Genomic DNA, 24,599 nt, shown 5'->3' on the forward strand with positions numbered 1-24,599 from the left:
ACCCTATTCACATCACGAGCCAGCTACTGACTCCTGAAGGAAGCTGAATTTATGACCCCCTGCTATTGTTCATTCCTACTCATCAACTATTCTACAGATCTATCTGATAATGGAATTTACCAGATACGGCGTCTAACTTCCAAAAAGCACACATTACAGATTCAATATGAACTATTTGGTTGGTTCATATTGCTTATTTGTAGATCATTATTAATTAAAACATGCTATTTTTTCCAGATATTATATTATCAGTTTCCTTCACAATTTCCTTAGCAAATCATTGTTTTTGGATGAGCTAACTGATCCATGAGAAAAAAATGAGTAATTTTGTTAATTATAGCATATTTAAGCATTGAAATACAGTTCAGTGGCATGAGAAAGCCTCTTTTTTAGATTTCATTTATCTATTGGGTTTTACTTCTTTAAAGAAACTTTACTATCTAACCCTTTACAGTATGGTCCAATTTTATGTTGACTGCATTATTCATTCCAGTTAATTTATTATATATACTAACGGAAGAGCATAAGACAAGGAGTACCATTCATAGTACCAATCTCTTAAAGTCTCTGGATTTTAGGTTAGACCAGAAGCTATCTCAGATCACTTCCAGCTCTAAAATTCTACAATTTCATGATCCTATGAAAGGACTTATCATTTAGAATACATCTTCAAGATCACAGAGGTAGGGAAGCACAGAGAGGTGATCCTGACAATCTCCATTTGCTAGTTCACTAGAGGCTGAGGCAGATCCACCAGTAGTCTTTATAGGGATTGACTTAGGGTTCAGGACCCACCAAGAAGAGGGGATTCTGGCAAATATCCCAGGATTTAAATTGGAAGCCCATAGAGCTATACTCTACAGTGGAAATAAACTAGCCCTCACAAAGATGGAAACTTAGCCTCCACTCAACTCAATCTGTGTAAAATGGGTAAAATGATCTGGCCCATTTTAATTTCCTGAAACAAAAGTGAATCTCTCTAAAGGAAGATAAGATCACCCAAGGTCTCAAACTTTCTTTACAATTTGTAATGCACAAAGTCAGTCATTTAATCAAAATTCACCTTCCATCCCAAGAGATAAGCTCCAATAACCAAAAATGAAGAGAAAAAAAAAAGACACAATAAAAATGGATCTACAAAGGGTCCAGACATGGACTTGAAATACATGATACTAATATGCTCAGTAAATTATATGATAGATCAATTTCAAGAGAGGACTAGAAAGTTAGAAGAACCAAATGAAAATTTTAAAACTGAAAATACAAGAAATGAAATGAAGAACTCAAAAGTTTGACTCTATTATCAGATTAGATAAACTGAAGAGAAAATCCGTTAACTGAAAAAAGAAAACCAGACTGAAACATGGACAGAAAAAGAAAAAAGGAGACTATAAATAAAAAATCAATAATGATATAGAAGATTTCAACAAAATTGACGAAGTTGACCAAATTCACAGTCCTATAACACTGCACCCAAGAAATACAAAATATACAAGAAATACATATTATTTTCAAGTTCCTCTATGTTGAAATATTTTCCAAACTTGATTACATGCTTGCTGGAAAGCAAAGCTCCACAAATACTGACTGAAATTACATAAAGTTTAATAACTGATAAAGCAGAATTATACTAGAAATCAATCTTTTAAAGTTAATAAAAGTAAAATAAAACTCCCAAATATTTGTTAAAGAAGTAGTACACATCTAAATATGGGTCAAAAAAGAAATTACAATGAAAACTAGAAAATAATTTGAACCAAATGATAATGAAGATAAAAATCTATATAAATTTGTGGAATCCAGCTAAAGCCATGCTAAGAGTTTCCTGAATTTAAATGCTTTATATTAGAAAATCAAAAAGGTTAAAATTAATCAGCTAAATACCATCTCCAAAAGTTCAAGACAAAAAGAACAAATTAAATAAAGAAATAATAAAGTTAAGAGCAGACAGTAATATAACATAAAAAATTTGCAGTAGAATCATCAAAGTCAAAATTTAATTCCTTGAAAAGACTAATACAACTGATACACCTGAGAAAGACTGATCCAAAATTCCTATTCATTCATAATGTCTCTGCATGAGTTATTCCTTCCATGAAGCTTCCCTTCATGCCCCTTAGTAAGTTAGGCATTTCCTTGTCCACACTCTCACAGTATATTGTGCACTCCTTTATTATTATGTGATATTATAATCTCTAAAACCTGGCACAGTAAGTGCTCAGAAAACCTTAAATGAATGACTAAATATGGTTCTGATTGCTTAATATCTCTTAAAAATAAAAAATAATAATATTAATTTGTAGAACTACTACAGTATTTCTTGAGTTTTCACTGTTTCAAAGTCCTAATTGTTCACAAACTTTTTATTTTGAAATAATTTTAGACTTACAAAGGACTTGTAAAGATAGTAGAGTTCATATATACTCTTTACCCAGCTTCCCTAATGTTAAAATCTTACATAACTAGAGCACATTTATCAGTTAAGAAAATCACATTGTTACAATACTATTGATTAGACAACAAAGTTTATTCAGATTTACCTAGTTTTTCCACCAACATCTGTTGTAGGACACAATACAATACCATGTTGCATTTAGTCATGTCTCCCTAGACTTCTCCAATCTGTGATAGTTTCTCAATCTTCTTGTTTTTCATGACCTTGATACCTCTGACAAGCATTGTTGAGATGTCTTGTAGAATGGCCCACATATGAGGTCTGTCTGGTATTTTCTCATGATCAGACTAGGTTTAGGGGGAAAATACCACAGAGGTAAAATTTCCTTCTCATCGTATCATATCATGAGTATTTGATATTCACATGAATTATGGGTACCATATGAATTCTTTCTAAGAATCTTAATCACTTAGTTAAGGTGTGATCTGCCAGGTTTCTCCATAGTAAACCTAAATATTTTCCCTTTATATCTTTTATCTCTTAGGACTTAGTCCACAATCAAGGTGAGGGAAATTAAGCTCCACTTACTAGAGGAAGGAGTACCAAACAATTTGTGAACACATATAAAACCATCACAGTAACTTACTAAATGCTTTGGGGAAGATACCATGTGACTATGCAACTATTCTGTTTCTCCTTAAAGTTTTATCCACTAATTTTAGAATTCATCAGTAGATCTTGCCTGCAGCAATTATTACTGTGATGTTCTAAGAGTGATTTTCTAATTTTCTTCTTCCTTCTGCATTTATTCATTGGAATTAAAGATTTGTCCCATCTCCCCAATTTATTTATTTCATCATTTATTTAAGTTAGTAGGGTAAAATGAATATTTATTTTATTCTTTGGGTTATAATCCAATGCCATTATTATTTAATTTGTTGCTCAAATTCTTCCAGCTTTGTTCATGGAAGCTCTTTCAGGTTGGCTTCTGTACCCTTTTGACATGTTGTTTTAAGTAACTCCTCACTTTCCAGCACTACATGATGTCCAACTCTGGAATAAACCATTTCTCCAAGGAGTACTGGTTCCTTTCATTAGATGATTTTATTTAGAACCAAGATCTGGGCCCTACAGATGGCTGCTGCTACGGGGGTGTTGCTATTTCTAGGCCTTTTCAGCAGAGGTAGAAAATATATGCATATATTCTAACCCATTTATACACATATCTATATTTCTGTATCTTTCTACCTGTATATAATTAAATCATGAGTTCATATTGATATCTTCAACTTTAATCCAGCACCACAGAGCTCATTCTAGCCTTCCTTCCTTGCTTATTTGTAACTTCTTGTTTCAAAAGCAAAAAAACTCTACCTAGCTCTCATAATCCATAATTTGCATATTTTTTCAACACTAGCATACCTGCAGTTTCAGTATTACTCCCATGAGAAATGAACTTACCAACCAGAGGTAGTTTTTAATGTAAGCTTTTAAGCTTTTTGTCTTTAGCCTAATAGTATCAAGACAATACATATTTTCAATATGTTAATTGTATTAAATTTTCTTTTCTAAGATACATGCACCCAAATGTTCATAAAAGCACTATTAACAATAGCCAAGACATGGAAACAACCTAAATATCCAACCACAGATGACTGAATAAAGAAGTTGTGGTATATATAAACACAATGAAATACTACTCAGCCATAAAAAAGAATGAAATAATATCATTTGCTGCAACATCAGTGGACCTAGAGATTATCATTTTAAGTGAAGTAAGTCAGACACAGAAAGACAAATACCATATGATATCATTTTTATGTGGAATCTAAAAAATGACACAAATGAATTTATTTCCAAAACAGAAACAGACTCACTGACATAGAAAACAATATGGCTACCAAAGGGAAAAAGAGGGGAGGGACAAATTAAGAGTTTGGGATTAGCAGACACAACAAGGTCCTACTGTACAGCACAGGGAACTATATTCAATAGCTTGTAATAACCCACAATGAAAAGAATATGAAAAATAATATATATGTATAACTGAAGCACTATTTAAAATGTCCTTTTCTGTTTAAACTCCAATATCCAAATCACATATCATTTTATTTTTATTGTCTGATTTTTATATTGGTATTGATCACATAGTATTTCTTGACATGCCTAATACTTCATTGTTTTTAATTTTTTATTGTTAAAAACAGCTCAAATTTACAGAAAAGGTGCAAGGATACTACAAAGAACTTCATTCTTCTGAAGTAACCATGGTTAATGGTTTAATATATATCTTTCCAGAACTGTTCTCTGTGGATCTATGGCTATACAAACATTTTAAAATTTTTTAACAACTTGCATTTTTCATTTAATAATATACAGGCAGCCCTCACATTACACAAGATCTAATATGCACAAATTTCAGTTACTTTGGTTTGGTTAAACAGTACCAGCTCCCCAACAACATGGCCTAAATTTTAGTTACCATGGTATATTATTGTAACTGCACAAACTTCACTGCTAACTCTTTGATCCACAAATCACTACATAAATAACACACGTGTGTCATGATCAGTAATGAATCATGTCACTTCTTTCATAGTCAATAATCGGTCACTGTGTATCTGTTATTCAGTCTACACAAGACAGTAAAGCATGTAAGGTATGTTCCTGATTTGTCTCCCTGTGATAAATCCATGTAACATATTAATATTGTCAGTGCTTACAAAGGTTAACTTATCCTGATAACTGAAAATGCAGCAAATTTCAAAGTGAGTTCATAGGTATTCTCTATGTATTCTCTATACATATTAGAGTAGTTTGTGAATACTCTATTCCAACATCCTTTACTTGAAGCCAAAGTTGAATTCAAATAAAATGCAGTTTCATTTGTTTGCATAACACAATTTCAATTTTCAAATACATTAGCCTATTCAGTGGCCATGATAAATGCTATAAAGACGTTCAAATCACATGGGCACCTATAGCTCATTAGCCCAGAATAATAAAGGGATATGAGGATCAAGCATAGAACTGCTGTAATAAATTCCAACACACAAACTGGCTTAAAACAACTCAGACTTAGTCTATTACAGTTCTGGAGGTCAGAAATCTGAAATGTCCTTACTGGGCTAAAATCAAGGTGTTGGTTATGCCACATCCCTTTTGAAGTCTCTATGGGAAAACTCCTTGCCTCTTCCAGCTTCCACCTGCATGCCTTGACTCATGGCTTCCACCCTCCATCTTCAAAGCCAGCAATATAACATCTTCAAATCTCTCTCTGACCACACCCCCTACTTCTGTCATCACATTTGCTTCTCTGATTCTGATTATCCTCCTTCCCTCTTATAAGAACCCTTGTGAACATACTAGGCCCCCCTGAATAATTCAGTGTAACCCCTCCATCTATAACTCTATCACAACTTCAGAGTCCCTTTTGTCATGTAAGGTAACATATTTACAGGGTTTGAGGGTTAGAACGTGGACATCACTGGGGTGACCATTATTCTGCCTACCATGGTGGGTATATGGGTGTTCACTATGAAATTCTTTCAGCTCATTTGCACTTCTGAAATTTTCTTATTAAAATCTGGGGAAAAATTAAAATCCAGCAATATGGATAAAGTGTTACCATTATGTAAATGTGAAAATCAATACTTGTCTTTTTCCAGTAAAAGAAGGAATTTCTCCTCTTAAAAAGAATTTTTTATATTTTATATTTTAAGAATAAAGTTCGCCTTTCAATGAGGAATGTTATTAAAAGTAGTATACATTCCTGCATTTGGTTATTAAAAAACACTGTTCCTATTACTACCCTGAAATTTTTCTAAAGATTTTTAAAGGAAGCTTATTTTTCAAGTTATAAATATAAACAGACCAAAACATAATGTCTGAAACAAAATAAAACAGAATATAAAGTTTTAAATAGCTACCTAAAGCTGTTTCACTTTAAAAAAATACCATTTTAAGCTAATTTTGAAAAACAGCTATTTTCAATGCTTATCTAACATATCCTTTTTTTTAGTAGGATTTCTTCCTTGTTAAGTAGATTCTTCTTACATTGATAGCAAGTAGCTTTATATAGGATGAAGTGTCAATTGAATTTTCTTATTATGACAACAAATTTCAAATTTTAAAATTCTAGAACAAGGTTCATATAATAAAAATGTTGTTTCAGATCTCTTTTTCTCCCACTTATAGCTATTTCCAAGGAGTCACCAAGTTCTACCAATTCTTTCTGTCTCTTATGTTCTGTCTTCAGTTACATATAAGGCTTACTGACCCCATCCCCATATCATTATTACAATGTTTTCTTAGTTTTTTTCTTCTTTTCAGAACATTACCACCTCCAATCTATTTAACAGAGAGCTGACAATAATGCTCTGCAAATTTAGATCCACAGTCTCAGAAATGAAATGTTTTTAAGGGTTTTATACAATATAGATCTCCCATTGAAACCAAATAGCTTTTATTACCATTTTATACTAGGTATCTCCTTTTTAAAGATCACAGGGTTATCACTTTAAAAATAAGGATATTTTATTATGTGAACTCTGAATACTTACTACATACATTTGCTTTGTCACTTAATTATGTTGCTTGTTTCATTACTTAATCTTTTCATTGGCACCTATCTTACAACCTTAACAAAATTGTAATCTCCTGAAGAGCAGTTCTATTTCATCAGGCGCTGGGTCTAATCATAATGCTATTTATGCACTCCAAGGCACTCAATAAATACTAGCTGACTTACCAAGTATTTAACAACCTGAAAATCTGTTTTATTTTTTATTTTAGTTTATAGATTCATCTATTCCACCTTGTTGATGTTAACTAAACCTAATCTTTTCTCTTTTACTCCATTTTTTGGGCTATATTTCTTCTTTCCAAATAAGAGGTTATTTTGTCATTTTTTTTCTTCCCTTAAGCCAAAAAGTTGGACAAAATCAAGTTCTTTGATTTAAAAAAGCATTTTAAAAAGGAGCTTACCCTTCTCATACGCAGTTCTTCTAATGCTTCCAGCAAACTTGATTTGAAATCTAATAGCTGAATAGAAAACAATGTCTCTGAAGAACTTTGAAGAGAAAAGGTGGATGATGCTGACTCAGTCTTAAAATCATTCTCCATATTAACATTTATTTCCTGTAACATAAAAAAGGTTTTAACTGAAAAAATATATTTAGGTTAAGTAAAAGCACAGTTAACATAAAAACACAACCTGTATCCCATAACCCTCCAGGTTTAACATTGAATAACAGTCTGTCATCACTCCTATTCTGATCTTGATACACAAAATACTCAGCAACAATGGTCCTATTCTGTTTCTCTGTGGCTGAGGCTTTTTCTTTTATCTAATACCCTTGAGACCAAATATCCTGCCCCTAAACACCTACAAGCTGGATTCCTAAACTTACAGCCAAAGCTTGGCCCATTACTAATAGTTTCATTCCAAGACTAAAACAGACAATGTGTTTAATAAACTGTGCCTTGATAGGAAGCATTTTGTAAGGATGGTGTGAGTACTAATTAACAGCAATGCAATCTTTAAACCCAAAGAAGTTGGAAAAGGAGGACTGGAATAACTGCCTTTTATTACAAACCAAGGCATTTAAATGCCTTTCTGAATGCAGAAAATGTATGAATCAGGCAGTAAGAAACTTTTCTTTTCAACCTTTGATTTTAGTAATTATTGATTCACAGGTGGTTGCAAAGAAATATACAAGGATTCCTATGCACTATTCACTCAGTCTCTCCCAATGTCAATGTCTTGTATAATAATAGTACAATATAAAATTGTGTATCTGACACTGGTACAACCCACAGAACTTATAATGGTTCTGCCAGTTATACATGTACTAATATGCATATGGTCTTTGTCGGTGTACAATTCTGTGCAAGTTTCTTATATGATCAGAAATGAGGCAGGAATTTTAATTACCACTGCATTTTATTACAGGTAGCACAATAAGGTAAGAAAAATAATAAATGGTATATAGACTAAAAAGCAAGAAATAAAACTGTCATTCATAATGAAATAATTGAGAGTACAAAATATCTTTTTAAAACTACAGACATAGTATTAGAATTAACAAGAGGATTTAGAAAGCTAGAAGGAAATAAAAACAATATACAATAACCAACCATATTCCTATACACTAAGAAAAAATATTTGAAATAAAAATATTTATAATAGCATCAATAAGTCTAACAAAACATGTGCATAATCTTTTAGGTAGAAAAATATAAAACTTTATTAAATAACACCTAAATAAATTAAGGGATATGCCACATTCATAGATTGGAAACCTCAACACTGAGGAGTCAATTATCCCCAAATTGAAACACTTGATTCAGTGCAATCTCAGCCAAATCCCAATAGTTCTTGTGAAACTTATTAAGATAGTTTTAAAATTAATATGGAAACAAGGACGGTGGGTATAGCCCAAGTGGTAGAGTACATGCTTAGTATACACAAGGTCCTGGGTTCAATCCCCAGTCCTCCTCTAAAAATAAACAAATAAAACTAACTACCTTCCCACCTAAAAAATACAATAAAATAAAATAAATTTTTAAAAATTAATATGGAAATGCAAATGGCCCAGAATAGCCAAGATACTCTTGAACAAAACAAAGTGGGAAGCTTGTTACACCAATTATGAAGATTATAGCACTAGAGCAATTAGTGATAATGATGCAGGATAAGACAAACATACTTACGAACCAAAACAGGGAATCCAGACCCACGGATATGTGTGTGCATGTTTGTGTGTATGTATATGTATACATTATATCAAAAAGGAAGGACTATTTATTTTAAGTAAATATTCTGAAAAAGAATATGAAAATGAATATATGTATGTATGACTGAAACATTAAGCTGTACACCAGAAGTTGACACACTGTAAACTGATTACACTTAAAATAAATAAATAAAATAAATAAATAAATGAATAGTTCTGGGATGACTGTACATCTATTTTAGAAAAAAAGTGAAATTTGACTCCTACTTCACATCACACACAAAGATAATCCCAAATGGATAACAAAACCAATTCTAAAGGCAAAAGTATAATGCTGTTGGAAGGTAACACAGAATATATTAGTTGCTCTTGAACTAAGGAAGGATTTTTTAAACAGGACACAAAAAGGACTAACAATGAAAAAAAGACTAATCTACTGATTATTAAAATTAAGAAGGCCTGTTTATCAAAAGATATCATAAAGAGAACAAAAAGATAAACCACAAAGTAGGAAAAGTTATTTTTAACACATATAACCAAAAAAGGACTAAAATACACAATATATTTTAAATATAATAAGAAAATGACAGATAAACCAATAGAAAAGTGTGCAAGTTATTTAAACAGGTACTTCATAAAAGAAGATATCCAAATAGCCAATATACACAAGAAAATGTGCTTGGTCTCATTAGTAATCAGAAATGTAAAAATTAAAACTTCAAGATTCCACAACATACTCATCAGATAAGCAGAAATTTAAAAGTTGAACATTACCAAATATTAGTGAAGAAGTGAAGCAATGGGAACTCCCAGACACTGTCATTATGTAAACCAGTAAAACCACTTTGGAAAACAGTTTGGTAGGATAAAGTTCAAGATATAAATCCTTCATCAATATAACAAACCCCCTCAAAACATAATAGCTTAAAATAACAACCATTTAAAAAAAAACAAGTACTTCAACATAATAAAGTCCATGTACAACAAGCCCACAATTAACATCATACCCAATGGCAAAATGCTGAAAGCTGTTCTTCTAGATCAGAAACAAGACAAGGATGCCTACTCTCACCTCTTTTATTCAATATAGTATTCGAAGTCCCACCCAGAGCAATTAGGCAAGAGAAATAAATAAAAGGCATCCAAATCAGAAAATAAAAAGTAAACTGTCACTATTTGCAGATAACATGATATTATATACAAAAATCTCTAAAGATTCCACCAAAAAACTGTTAGAACTAATAAACAAATTCAGTAAATTTGCAGAACAAAATCAACATACAAAAATCTGCTGTTTCTATACACTAATAACCAACTATAAAAAAGAGAAATTAAGAAAACAATCCCATTTACAATTACATCAAAAGTAATAAAACACCTAGGGATAAATTTAACCAAGGAGTTGAAAGACCTATACAATGAAAACTGTAAGACACTGATGAAAGAAACTAAAGATGACACAAAAAAGTGGACATTTATGCAATACACGAGACACCCCTATTACCCAGCAATTACTTTCTTCTGTATGTATCCCTACTCCCATTTTGATTTGTCAAAATCTTACCATCCCTCAAGGATTCACTAAAATAACTCTTTCTCCAAAAAGTCATTTCGGTCACTAATTAGAGTGCTCCTTCTCTTCGGTGAGCAATCATAACAGTATGTAACAATCTTAAAATATATCTTACATCTGGAGTCACTGTAGCTAATTCCCTAACATCTTATTCACCATACAAGATTAAGCTAAACCAATTATGTAATCCCATTACCCTTGCCACTGACTGATTTATAAATGGGCAGGTAACTCAGCTCCGGCCAGAGAGATCAGAAGGAAAGTGTATTCTGAAAAGAGGCTTCTGAGAAAGTTTTCCTTGCTCCTAAGAATCACAGGAAGAAATAAGTCTTTTCTTATGCTGAATATTGTTTTATATACTTTTAACACCTGGAACTGCTGAAGCCATGTTTGACCACAAGGGGAGTCAGCCTGAGGGTAGTGAGGATGGCAGAGTAGTGATAAAGAAAGAAACTTGGTCCTTGACAACCCTGCTCAGGCATCAACTGTACCACACTAGTCAACCTCTACACTTGCATAAGATAATAAATGTCCTTGTTTAAGGCAGTTTCAGTCAGAATTTATAATTTGCTGCCAAAAGACTTCTAATCTATTATGCTACCATATATTTAAGAATCTATTACAACTATGGATATCTACATATGTTTACCAGTAATTATTGGTATACAAGACAATTCTTACATTTGATGACCCCCCTAAGGGCAGGGTCATGTCTTATTTAATTTTCTTTCTTTGCTTTGCTTTGTTAAGTTTTAATTTTAACTGAAGTAGTATTTGCATTTGGTTAAGAAAAAAATAGAGCTCATAAGCAAACATTGGAAAATAGTGATCATCTGGCCCACATTTTCCCATTCCTGCTTCCCAGAGTCAGCTACCTTTAATTATTTTGGCTGTTTCTTCTGATATATACCTTTATATTTCTAAATAATGTAAATGTATTTCTTGATGTATCCATTTTTACTGTATTTTTCACGTCCTGTTATAGTAACTAATTTAGCTTATATCACACACAATCACCACCACTTTCCCTTTTTCCATCTTTCCAACATACCAAAAGCACAATTTTTAGTTGATTCAATGGTCAGTTTACACCAGTGGTGCTCAAAGGGTGGGAAGACCCTTTAAGAGGGGCTACAAGGTTAAAAATATTTTCATAATAATACCACAGTGTTACCTGCCTTCTTTATTTTTATTTTCTCATTAGCAAACAGTGACATTTTCCATAAGCTATATGATATAGCAACAGACTGAATGCTGAAGCAGATATGAGAATGCAGTAGTCTCCTTTTAAGCTAGACAGGAAGGAGATATGCAAACAGAAAACAATGCCTTTCTTATCACTAAATTTTTTTGTTCAGGAAAACATGTGATTTTTTATGAAAATGTCATTTCATGTTAAGATTTCATAATTCAGGGTGGGAAGGGATAGACTGGGATTTCAAAATTGTAGAATAGATAAACAAGATTACACTGTATAGCGCAGGGAAATATACACAAAATGTTATGATAACTCACAGAAAAAAAAAATGTGACAATGAGTGTGTATATGTCCATGAATGACTGAAAAATTGTGCTGAACACTGGAATTTGACACAACATTGTAAAATGATTATAAATCAATAAAAAATGTTTAAAAAAAAGATTTCATAATTCATTTTTATTTGAATAAACATTTTTAAATTTTCTCAGTTTTAATTTCTTATCTCATATAGAAAATAGCAAAAGACAAATCCCATATAAAGAATAGCTTTTTGAGGTCTTTGATTATTTTTAAAAGTATAAAAAGGTCTCAAACCCTTGAGAACTACTGGTTTAAATGATTAAAACTATGTAAATATTGTTTACTGCCAAGCCAACTCAAATATCGTATGCCTTTTTGAGTTTTCCTAAAGTTTTAATAATTATTGAGAATTTTTCCACTTATTTTGCTATGTAGCTGCCTTTTGTTTTTTTCCAAATGCTCCAAAAATTGTCAATAATTTTCTTAAATTTTCAAAAACATCAAATGATTTAAGTCATGTCTCTCCCACATCCTTTCATTCTGTTGCTCCAACCTGGCCTGGTCTGGATGCACAACTGTTTCCCAGTTTTCCGTGGACATTTTCTTGTTTTGGAACCTCTGTTTCCTGTCTCCTATGCTTTCCTCTTTTTTGTTTTTCTTGATGTTGATAAAGAGCAGCCCCCAATAACTTCCTATTGAAGGGTAAACAGGAGCTAAATTTTTTCAATGTAAAAATGTCTGAAAATTATGTTATTCCAACCTCATACTTAATTGACAGTCTGGCCTCAGTTGTAGGAAAGATGACTACTAGTTCCTTAATGATATCCTTCCCACATTCTCTGTTCTCCCTTTCTGGAACTCCTTTTAATAGGATGTTGAATCACATATGTTGATCATCTAATTTTCTTTTCTCTCCTATTTCTATCTTACTGTATTTTTGTTCCACTTTCTGAGAGATCTTCTCCCCTTTATCTTCCAATCATTCTGTTGAAATTAATGTCCAACAGCTTTGTGTTACAGAATTGTGTTTTTTTTAATAGCATCCTGTTTTTGTTTTATGAACATAAAAACCTCTTATCTGGTGATGCTTTATATATTGTATATATATTCTTACATAAATGTTTAATAGCCACAAATTCCTCCAATTCAGTATCCACACTTTGCAGTATGACTTTCTTGCTCCTTCTGTATTTCTTCACCCTTTTGAATCTAGGTTATCAGTATAACATTCTTTGATCAATAGAATGTGGTGGAATTGACACGATGAGTTCCAGAGTTTATGCTTCAAGAATCTTGCAGTTTCTGCCTTTGAATGCTTGTAACGCTCCCCAGAGATCACCATGCTGTGAAGAAGTCTGGGATGAAATATCACATAAAGAGACCTAGGAATTCAAGCTTTTCCATCTGAGCTCAGCCCCAGGCAAACCAACCAATTAAATAAACTTGTATGAAAGAGCCTACATGAAATCAACAGATAAACATCCCAGTCAATCCACAAAGACTATGAGAAATAATAAACTATTGTTATTCTAGCCACTAAGTTTTGGGTGGTTTGTTATTCACCAATAGATAACTAAAACAGAAATGAATACTGGAAATGGAATGATGCCATACAAAAACCTAAAGTATGCAGCACTGGTTTTGGAACTGCATGGTAGGTAGAGTGGCAGGGAGACTATGGAAACTGGACGAGCACTGAGGAAACTGTTACTAGAGTTTGGAAAGATGACATGAAATAACTGGCCAAAGTACTGTTTGCAATAATGTGGAAGACAAAAAATGTACCTAATTAAAATGTGGATATGACTAAGGAGGTTTCCAGGCAGAATGCTGAAAGTGTCAACTGGCCTTTTTCTTCCCCTAGCTGAATGTTAAAGGTATGTAACAACAGATAAATTAAAGAAGGAATTGTCCAAGTTCATTAAGTCGAATTTGCAGGAAATATGAAGGGTCCAAGGTGTACTGGGTTGGAAAATAAAACCATTTCACATTTCCAGTCTCTAATCAACAAAAATTCTCACAGTAAGAAATAGCTCAAAATAAATATCAAGCCAAGGATATGGGTGTAAACACCCTGTAATGCCTCAGAAAATGCAAAGCAATCTTACATAAGAATCTCAAGTGCATTATTTCAGAGCAGCCTGATATATCCAAAGTAGACAGAAGCCTTGAAAAGAATTATGGATGTGACTCTGGAGAAAAAATTCATGGGAAACCCAGAAAGTGTTGCAGTTTTTGTCTGAGTTAGTTTATGGTTCTTTTGTCTTTTGTTTTTTAATGGTACTGGTAGGAGCATTGCCAGCTTGGACTAAAAAGGACCAAGACAGTTCAAAACCTAGTAGCCTCTGGGCCACCAAAGTTCTACAGGTAGGAAACAAGACTGAAACAGCTACTCAGATACAAACAGAGACCATGTCTTACGGAAAACGAAAAGCCGTTCAAATAGCTGAGCCAAGAATCCAGAGGTAGAGCCAAGAAGAAAACAACAGACTAGAGGAATACATCCAGGAAGCAGAATAGAGACTATAAAGAAAAACATTATTGTGTTTTTTTCACATTACACAAAATACTTCACTTCTGACACTTTTGATCACCAAATGTTTTCCCCACAACAAGCACTTCTGTGACAGTGCCTGGGTGTCCTACAATTTAATTCAATTCTGACACTATCTACCTAGAGATAGCGTCAGATCCCACAGGTTAAGGTTCAGTCCCACAAGACTGCTGCCACCACCACTTCAGATGCCAATCACAAGCCCAGGCTGTCACATGTATTTCTGACCGACTGGCTATAAATAAGAGGCTTCCATGACCCCCTCCACAGGCTTGATTAACTTGCTAGAGCAGCTCACAGAACTCAGAAAAATCAATTTACTTACTAAATTATCAGTTCATTACAAAGGACATTTAAAAATGTGAATGAACAGCCAGATGAAGAGATATCTAGGGAGAGACCCAAAAGAGTTCTGAACACAGGAGCATCTGTCCCTATAGAGTCTGGAGTGCACCACCTTCTCAGTACATAGATGCATGCTTGTTTACCTCTCTGTAGTTCCCTGTAGTTGGGGGATTTTTATGGAGGCTTCATTACATAGACATGATTGATTAAATTAATTGGACATTAGTGACCAAGTCATTCTCTAGCCCCTCTTCCTACTAGGACGTCTGGGGATGGCGAGGGAGGACAAGGGAGGCCTGAAAGTTCCAATCCTCTAATTACGTGGTCGGTTCCCCTGGCAATCAGTTCTCATCCTTAGGCAGTTTCCAAAAATCATCTCCTTAACATAAACTCAGCCGTGGTTGGAAGGGGCTTATTATGAATAACAAGAAAACAGTTCAGCAGTTCCTTAAAGGTTTAAACATAAAGTTATCATATGACCCAGCAATTCCACTCCTAGGTATTCAAGAGAACATCGTACATCAGTGTTTACAGGAAAATTATTCATAATAGCCAACAAGTGGAAACAACCCAAATGTCCATCAACTGATGAATGTATAAGTAAAATGTGGCATATCCATAAAATGGAATGTCAGCATAAAATGGAACAAAATATTGACCCATACTACAATATGGAAAAACCTTGAAAACATTATACTAAGGGAAACAAGTTAGTCACAAAGGGCCACATATTGTACAATTTCATTTATGTGAGATGTCCAGGATAGATAAACTCATACAGACAGAAAGGAGACTGGTGATTGCTTAGGGCTAGGGGTTAGTAGGATTAGAAGGGAATAAGCTGAGATTGCTAATAAGTTTGCAGTTTCTTTTTAAGGTGATCAAAATGTTCTACAATTGATTGTGGTTATACTTGCACAACTCTATATACTAAAAACCACTGAACTGTATTTTCAATGAATGAATTGTATGGTATATGAACTATATCTATATAAAGCTATTACTTTTTTAATGGACTTGTATACCAAAAAGCTGAATGGAAGATCTAGGGAGGGCTTGTTGACTAACAGGTTTCAATACTGGGTGATCAGGTGGCAAGACAGTCTTCTCATTAGCGGACCAACTCCCCAGCATCAATATGTAGACATCTTTTCTCTCAGGGCTTTCACTTTCTCCAGAGAAAAACTCTCTATTTTCCTCTCCTGGAATGCAAGAGGAGAGGAAGAGGACTCCATCTGGCACTATGCATTGTGACAGAAGTGTGACAGACAGGAGGTGAGGGTTCCACAGTTCAGTGGACAGATTTTTTTCTCTATTTTCATTTGTAAGCCTATGCCTCAACCCTGTCCTCCACTGTGTCCAGTGTACTCCTAATTAGAAATGCCATGGTTCAGTTTTTCAGAGCACAAATTTCCCATCTCCTGTGGGGAAAGACTGGGAAGGTTCAACTATTCTATACAAAGGTTTTCAACAAACCACCCTGCTTATGCCCAAGCCTTATTCTTGTCTTTGGTATTTGGTGCTTCCAAGTGCTGAGTGTACTTCCAAACTTTTAAGTCAGTCACCACTCCACTGTCTGCTTTCTGGCAGACACTGCTGAAACATCTCCTGCTCTCTCTTGTCCCCATGAGTTAAAATTCTTCTAATGCATTTTAATGAAAGTGAGAAAAAGAAATGTATGTGGTTAACCCACCATGTTTAACCAGAAAACTCAAACAGGACTGCAAAACCAGCTTCCTATTTAATTAGAGAAAGTGTGCTGTGCATAGAACACTTTGAACAATATTAGCCCAGAAAAATACGTGATGAATTGCACAGAGCAGATGATTAAAGAAACTTTAATTGGGCTCCGAGTAAACGCAGAGCACCTATGCAAGCTTTTCAGGATATGAGCTCACAACCTGGTTGGAGAGACAAACATGGAAACCAACAGCGTGATAAGCACTAAAATAGACACAGATACAAAGTTCCAATGAAAACATAGATAAGAAATAATTAATTCTATTCACAGGGCTTAAAGAGAGTGTTACAGAAAAAGAGAATAACCACTAGGCCTAAAATACCTTTTGGCAAAAACTATGGGGGAAAAATAATATAAGGAAAAATAATTATATGTTTATATTGTTTATCATTTACATAAAATATATCAATGTACCAATAGAACTGTCTATCAGACAGTGCAAATCTAGACGATTTGCCACTCAGTTTGGGGAGCCAATATTGTTATTATATTCACTACTGTAACTCCCAGAGTCTAGCACTATATCTAGCACATAATAGGCACCAAATAAATCTCCTTTCAGTTCAAAAACATACCAAATTTAATTCAGCTTTAATCTCTACATACTCACTGTCCCTCCTGTCTGGAATGCTCTATTTCCACATTTACACAGAATTTCCTTCACATTTTCCAAGTCTCAGCTCAATGTCACCTCTTCAATATCCACCACACCTCATCACTCTTCAATACATCATCCTGTTTTATTTTCTTCACAGCACTTACCATGACCCAAAATCATGTATTTACTTTGTTTATTAACGTCTTCTCCTTTAAAAAACGAACTTTGTGAGAGCACAATCTCATCTGTCTTGGCCATGCTGTGTCTTCAGCACCTAGGACAGGGCCTGATATAAAGTAGTATCAGAGATTAAATAAATATTTGTTAACTATTAAAGAGAATTTACCTCACTTTCCTAGTCATTGAAGGTATTCAGTTAGTGACCCCCTCTGATAGGCACATAAATAATCATTTAAAGAGCAACAGAATGGGAATCAGTTGATATTAACTAGTTATATGACGTCAGACAAACTGCTTGACCTTTCTGGATTTACTTTATTTTATCTCTAAACTTACTTCTAATTCCAAAGTTCTATCTTTGTGAAAACTCTACCTTGTGAATGATTCCCAATGTATCTTTAGTCAACTCAAAAGTTTCCGCTTGCATTTTTTCACCTCAGATTTAACAAATCAAAATTTGCATTTCTCCCCCAAATCTTTTAAACTTCATTTTTGTCAGTAGTATCACATATTTTATTTAAATCTCCAGTGAACAGTCACAAAATCTTTTATCTCTTTCTTTCTCTTTGTCTCTGTCCCCCTCTCTCTCAGTCTAATTTTCACTCCCCTTCATCCCCTAAATCTAATCTCTAAATGGACCTGTTTGTTCTTTCTTCTAATTGGCCCTTAGATTCATTCTGCATCACTACTCCTACTGCTATCAATCTAGTCAGACCCTCATTACCTCAGACATGAATTACAAGCACATTTTCCTGTTATCCTTTTATTTAATCTTCTCCCCCACTTCAGTCTATCCTGCATATTTTCTCCAGAATTATTTTTCAAAATACCACTTATATCTCATCAATCTCCAAATCCAAGAGAGTTCCTCTTGTTTACAAATCAAGTCCAAATGCATCTGCCTGATTTGTAAAGCTTCCCCACTTTTTAGCTTCATCCTCCTGTTCAACTTTAATCTTCTTTTACACCAAATCAAAGTCCCAATAGAGGACCAAGATATTCTCTAATATAGTTTCCTTACTGTCTCCTACCTAATCCATGTTCACTCCCACCTCTGTACCTAGAATAATTTTTCAAATCCCTCCCATCTAAGTTCTACCCATCTCTTATGCCCAGTTCAAGGACCCCTTTCTCCAAGAATCCTTCCCTGACCAACGTACACTTCTGACTTCTCCATTCTATAAATTCCTGTTGAGTGCTTAAATTCAATACTATAAAGTTTAACAATAATTCACTAGTTGTTCTATGTGTGTTCCATCTGCCTCTCCAAATTGGACGTTTCTTAAAGGCAAGAACTGTCCTACATTGCTTTCATTTACTACCCTACAGCATTTAATACAGTTCTAGTAGAGCTACAGTCATCAAGACAGCATGGTATTGGTACCAAAACAGACATATGGACCAATGGAACAGAATAGAGACCCCAGAAATGAACCCACAAACCTTTGGTCAACTCATCTTCGACAAAGGAGGCAAGAATATACAATGGAATAAAGACAGTCTCTTCAGCAAATGGTGTTGGGAAAACTGGACAGCAGCATATAAAACAATGAAGCTAGAACACACCCTTACACCATATACAAATATCAACTCAAAATGGATTAAAGACTTAAACATAAGACAAGATACAATAAACCTCCTAGAGGAAAACATAGGCAAAACATTATCTGACATACATTTCAAAAATTTTCTCCTGGAAGAAATAAAAGCAAGAATAAACAAATGGGACCTAATGAAACTTACAAGCTTCTGCAGAGCAAAGGAAACCAGAAATAAAACAAGAAGAAAACCTACGGAATGGGAGAAAATTTTTGCAAGTGAAACCGACAAAGGCTTGATCTCCAAAATATATAAGCAGCTCATACGACTCAATAAGGAAAAAATAAACAACCCAATCCAAAAATGGGCAGAAGACCTAAACAAGCAATTCTCCAAGGAAGACATACAAATGATCAAAAAGCACATGAAAAAATGTTCAATATCACTAATTATCAGAGAAATGCAAATCAAAACTACAATGAGGTATCACCTCACACCAGTCAGAATGGCCGTCATTCAAAAATCCAAAAATGACAAATGCTGGAGAGGCTGTGGAGAAAGGGGAACCCTCCTACACTGCTGGTGGGAATGCAGTTTGGTGCAGCCACTATGGAAAACAGTGTGGAGATTCCTCAAAAGACTAGGAACAGACTTACCATATGACCCAGGAATCCCACTCCTGGGCCTGTATCCAGAAGGAAATCTACTTCAGGATGACACCTGCACTCCAATGTTCATAGCAGCACTATTTACAATAGCCAAAACATGGAAACAGCCTAAATGTCCATCAGTAGGTGACTGGATAAAGAAGATGTGGTGTATTTATACAATGGAATACTACTCAGCCATAAAAACCAACAACATAACGCCATTTGCAGCAACATGGATGCTCCTGGAGAATGTCATTCTAAGTGAAGTAAGCCAGAAAGAGAAAGAAACATACCATATGAGATCGCTCATATGTGGAATCTAAAGACCCATGGATAGAGAATACAGACTTGTGGTTACCAGGGGGGTAGAGGGTGGGAAGGGATAGACTGGGATTTCAAAATTGTAGAATACATAAACAAGATCACACTGTATAGCACAGGGAAATATACACAAAATGTTATGATAACTCACAGAGAAAAAAATGTGACAATGAGTGTGTATATGTCCATGAATGACTGAAAAATTGTGCTGAACACTGGAATTTGACACAACATTGTAAAAAGATTATAAATCAATAAAAAATGTTAAAAAAAATACAGTTCTAGGCACAAAGTAAGTACTCGGCGAATTAACTGGCAATTAGAATAGTTAACTTTTATACAGCTTCTTACATATTACAAAGCAATGTCACCTATATTTTTCCTTTGATTCTTAAATTGCTTCTCTGAGGTTTGTAGGTTATTACTTACTACATGGTATAATAATAAAAAAAATCATTGAACTTAAATTCCGAGGCCTAAACTTGAGTAAAAATTTGACTGCTTTGTCAACTGTAACCTAGGGAGGAAAAAGACTAATTTTTCTGAGATTCAGTTCCCTAATCTGACGATACTCTTCAAGTTTAACCCAAAAAGACAGGCTCATATTTTAAAAGATCAGCACTGTTAAAGGCTTGAAATATATTTTTAAATGGATTAATAATCCCAACCAGTTAAATTAATAAATAATTGGGAAAAGAATACAGGATAAATCAACAACAATTAGGTCAACAATTAGGTCTAATTTCATTTTCCAAACTATTGAGACCTTTAAAAATATTATACATAATAATAATGTTTAAGTATTAGTAACATTTTATCAAAAAGCTATATTTCTTTTAATAGATATTATCTATTACTTATATTCCAAAAGAGATTTAACATAATGTGATATCTTTAAGAGGCTCACTACATTTTTATTTCTGATTGTTATTACTAAAGAAGGCTAAATTATTTCCATCATAATGCTCCTTCTATTTTATATGGGAAGTCAATGTCAAAATATTATTCATTTATCAGAAATATAGTTTAAAGTGCATTTATTTAGTGGCCTGGTATTTGTTTCTTGCTATATATATAACACTACTTGTCCTAAATGCTCAAAGTTCAAAATTATTAGCAAAATATCTGCAAAAATTTGGAATAGTATCTTTATGTTAAGAGTAGAAAATCATATTACCTACCTGTTAACTTCAATAATTAATAGTGTTAAACAACAAAAGCAATGAAATAAGTCAGTGGTTCTGAAAGTGTAGTCCCTAGACTAACAATATTAGGAATACCTAATTCTAAGGCCTAACTCTGATCCACTGAATCAAGAACTAGGGGTGGGGTCTAATAATTCTGTTTTAACAAGTGCACTAAAGTGTGAAAAACACTGATACAAATTAACCTAAGCGTGAAATACTTACTTCGTCACTAAACTTTTTAAAAATATATAGGAAATGTAGATTTTTAGATACCGTCTAGGAAAGGATTTGTTTCCTTGTTTTAATTTACCTAATGCTGATATAGAAGACTAGATGAAACTATGAGGGCTGTAATCAGGACTCAGTAATGGAAATGAGGTTTGAGATTAACAAATGTTGGCCACTATATATAAAAAAAGATGTTTTAAAAGTTTCTGCTGTATAGCACGGGGAGTTATGTTCAATATCTTATAATAACCTTTAATGAAAAAATATGAAAATGAGCATATGTATTTATATGCATGACTGGAACATTGTGCTGTACACAAGAAACTGACATTGTAACTGATGGTACTTCAATTTAAAAAAATGGAAATGAGAAACTTGGTGACAATTCTAATTTTTTGTATCAGAGAAAATTAATGCTAAGTACCCACAAATATGCAAATATTCCCAAAATCAGACCCAGAGCAAATGATTAAGAAGATTTAACTGTTTCCCCATTTGGTACACTTTTTAAATTTATAATCAGAGTTAGGAGTGTTATAGAAGGAGCAAAATAAGCAAGGCATATGGGAATCAATCCCATGGTATTAAGTTTATAAAAACTTTGTTCTAGCCCAGAGATTTCTAACTGGTGTACTAGGACAGTGTACTACGAGTAAGTTACAGGTTTGAAAGTCATTACTCCTCTCAGTCACGCAAAAAGCCAGGCACAGCCTAGGAGGGCCAAAGCACCAAGGGATGGTTGCAACTGGTCGGGAGTAATTTTGTCCACATGCCCCTCTGCACTGTACAAATACTGTGTTATAATTTTTCAATTGTGCCATGATGTGGGACATAAAAAAGTAGAAAGCACTCTTCCAACCATTTCTGCTAATTCAGTGAATGGGATGCCTCCAGTTGCAAATACAGAAAATTAGCTTTAAAAAGAAAAGGAAATTTATTGGAGTGCTGATTTAAAGACTAGAATTAGGTCTGGCTTCAGGCAACCAAAGTGACCAGCACCTAGATTGTTATTCTTTTAATTTTTGCTTATGCTCCCATGATGTTGGCTACATTCTCAGTTGTCTGTCATTTTATAATGCCAAAATAGCTGCAAGCAGCTATGAGGCTACACACTTCCATGTCCTTTTTCTAGCAAGAAAAAAGAGAGCCTGTGTCCCAGTAAAAGTCCTAAGGTTACCTATTTGGGGCTACTTGAGTTACCATTCCATCCCTGAACCCAATACGGGCTGAGCTCAGGATTGATGGAAGCACAGTTCAACAAGTTCAACCTTGGGAGCTGGAGATGAAGTCAATCCATGTTAATCCCACAAACATCTTATGCCTGAGAAATTGATGAGGACTACTTAGGGAAATATCAGGTACTGTCATCAAGAAAGAGGAAGGATGTATGTGAGTCAATAAAACTTTCTATGATAGCTTACCACAAATCTCTTAATGAACTAAAATACAAAACAAAACTGACTGATTTTCTTCTTTAGATTAAAAGTGAGTCCTGAACTAGTGACCTAAAATTGTGTGCTAAAATGACATGTTTTTACCTATCAAATTAGCAAAGTTTTTTTTAAATAGTATTTAGTACCGGTAAAAGAATAGCAACACAGGCATTCAAACAGTTCTGGTTGAATTGTAAGTGGAAACATTCTTTGAAAAACAATTTAGAATATCCCAAGAGTGATAAACTATACAGATATAGAATGACCCCACTTCTAAGAATCTATTCAATAGAAAAAATCCTAAATGCAGAAAAAATTTCATGTTAACAGATGTCACTACTAAATATTTGTTAATAAAAACAAGAAAGGAAAATTGGAAACAACCTAAATGTCTAGCATAAGACAACAGTCAATTACATTATCACTACTTGATGAAATACATGCAACCACTTAAAAATGAAAATATAATACAATAACTAATATTTGTTGAGCACTTACTATATGCAAGACACTCTCTTAACAACTTTATGAGATATTAACTATTGGTATTTCCATTTTAGAAATGAAAAAACCAAGGCAAAAAGAGATTAAGTAACTTGCCCAAGGTTACACAGTAATGGGTGGAACCAAGAGATGAACCCAGTAACCAGGTTCTAGGCTTCACCCCTAGCCACTACATTATATTGCCTCTCAAAATTTGCTTGTACAGTTTATAATGACAGAAAATATTTATGTTATAATGTTTTGTTAAAACATCATCAGGAACAACAACAGGACTCAGAGTCTCCCAGTTAAAGACAGTTGGTTGAACATAGGCATTTAGTTCAGCCCACTAAAATGACAGTGCACAATTAAACCTTGGACCAAGAGAATGAGAGACAAGACAAAACCAAAAAAAATTTTTTTTGGCAGGCAGTAGAGGAGTAGTAATATTTGCAAGACTTGAAAAAGCAAAGCCAGTCATAGGGAATATTGAAAAACCAATTTGATTTACATCACTTACCCCCTTTCCCCAGCCCCTTCTCCAGTCCCTCCTCTCCCACCCCTGCAAACAAATGGTCTGGTCATACCAGGGACCTCTAAAGGAAAGGTGAAGGTAAACATAATGCCAAAAACAGGACAATTGCTTAAAAGTCTATTTAAGAGGTTAGATCCACAGATTCCCTCTCTCTTTCTAGGTAGCCAGAAGAATACTCTTCCCTTACCTGGACAGATTAGAAGTTGCTCTGAAGATGATAAAACAGAGAGTCTGTAGAACAGGAGATAACAGGCACAGCTGAGAAGGAGGGGGAGTGGCTACTATACTGAAAAGTTTATATATCAAATTTTGAGACACCTCTGGCCCATCAGCCTTCTTCGTCCACAGAGCTCCCACGCCTGCTGACAGGCAGACAGCACTCAAAGCAGGACACTGGAAGCGTTTTCAAGGATTTGACTGGGCCAAGAGAAGAGACATAAGCAATATGACACTGGGAGTTTCCTCACAAAATTTCTAGTCAGACTACCCTAAAATGAAGACATAGTCAATAAGTCCTACCCATATAATTAGAGTTTCCACTTCTTTTTTTTTCTTTTTCTTTTTTTTTGGGGGGTGCCCCATTCTTAAATACAGAGCAG

The 24,599-nt window shown here is 34.1% G+C and overlaps 1 protein-coding gene across 2 annotated transcripts in view; it reads right to left on the reverse strand.

Annotated features, from left to right (window-relative positions):
• The window catches only part of CCDC73 (coiled-coil domain containing 73), a 102,180-nt gene that overhangs the window by 69,027 nt on the left and 8,554 nt on the right, over window positions 1-24,599 (reverse strand). For both annotated transcript variants that reach the window (XM_072969744.1, XM_072969743.1), the window contains exon 2: window positions 7,382-7,534. In XM_072969744.1, coding sequence (XP_072825845.1) covers window positions 7,382-7,519 — 138 coding nt within the window. In that variant the 5' untranslated portion in view covers window positions 7,520-7,534. The remainder of the gene's footprint in view (window positions 1-7,381; window positions 7,535-24,599) is intronic.

Source organism: Vicugna pacos, chromosome 10, assembly GCF_048564905.1.
Source record: "Vicugna pacos chromosome 10, VicPac4, whole genome shotgun sequence".
Taxonomy (NCBI): Eukaryota; Metazoa; Chordata; class Mammalia; order Artiodactyla; family Camelidae; genus Vicugna; species Vicugna pacos.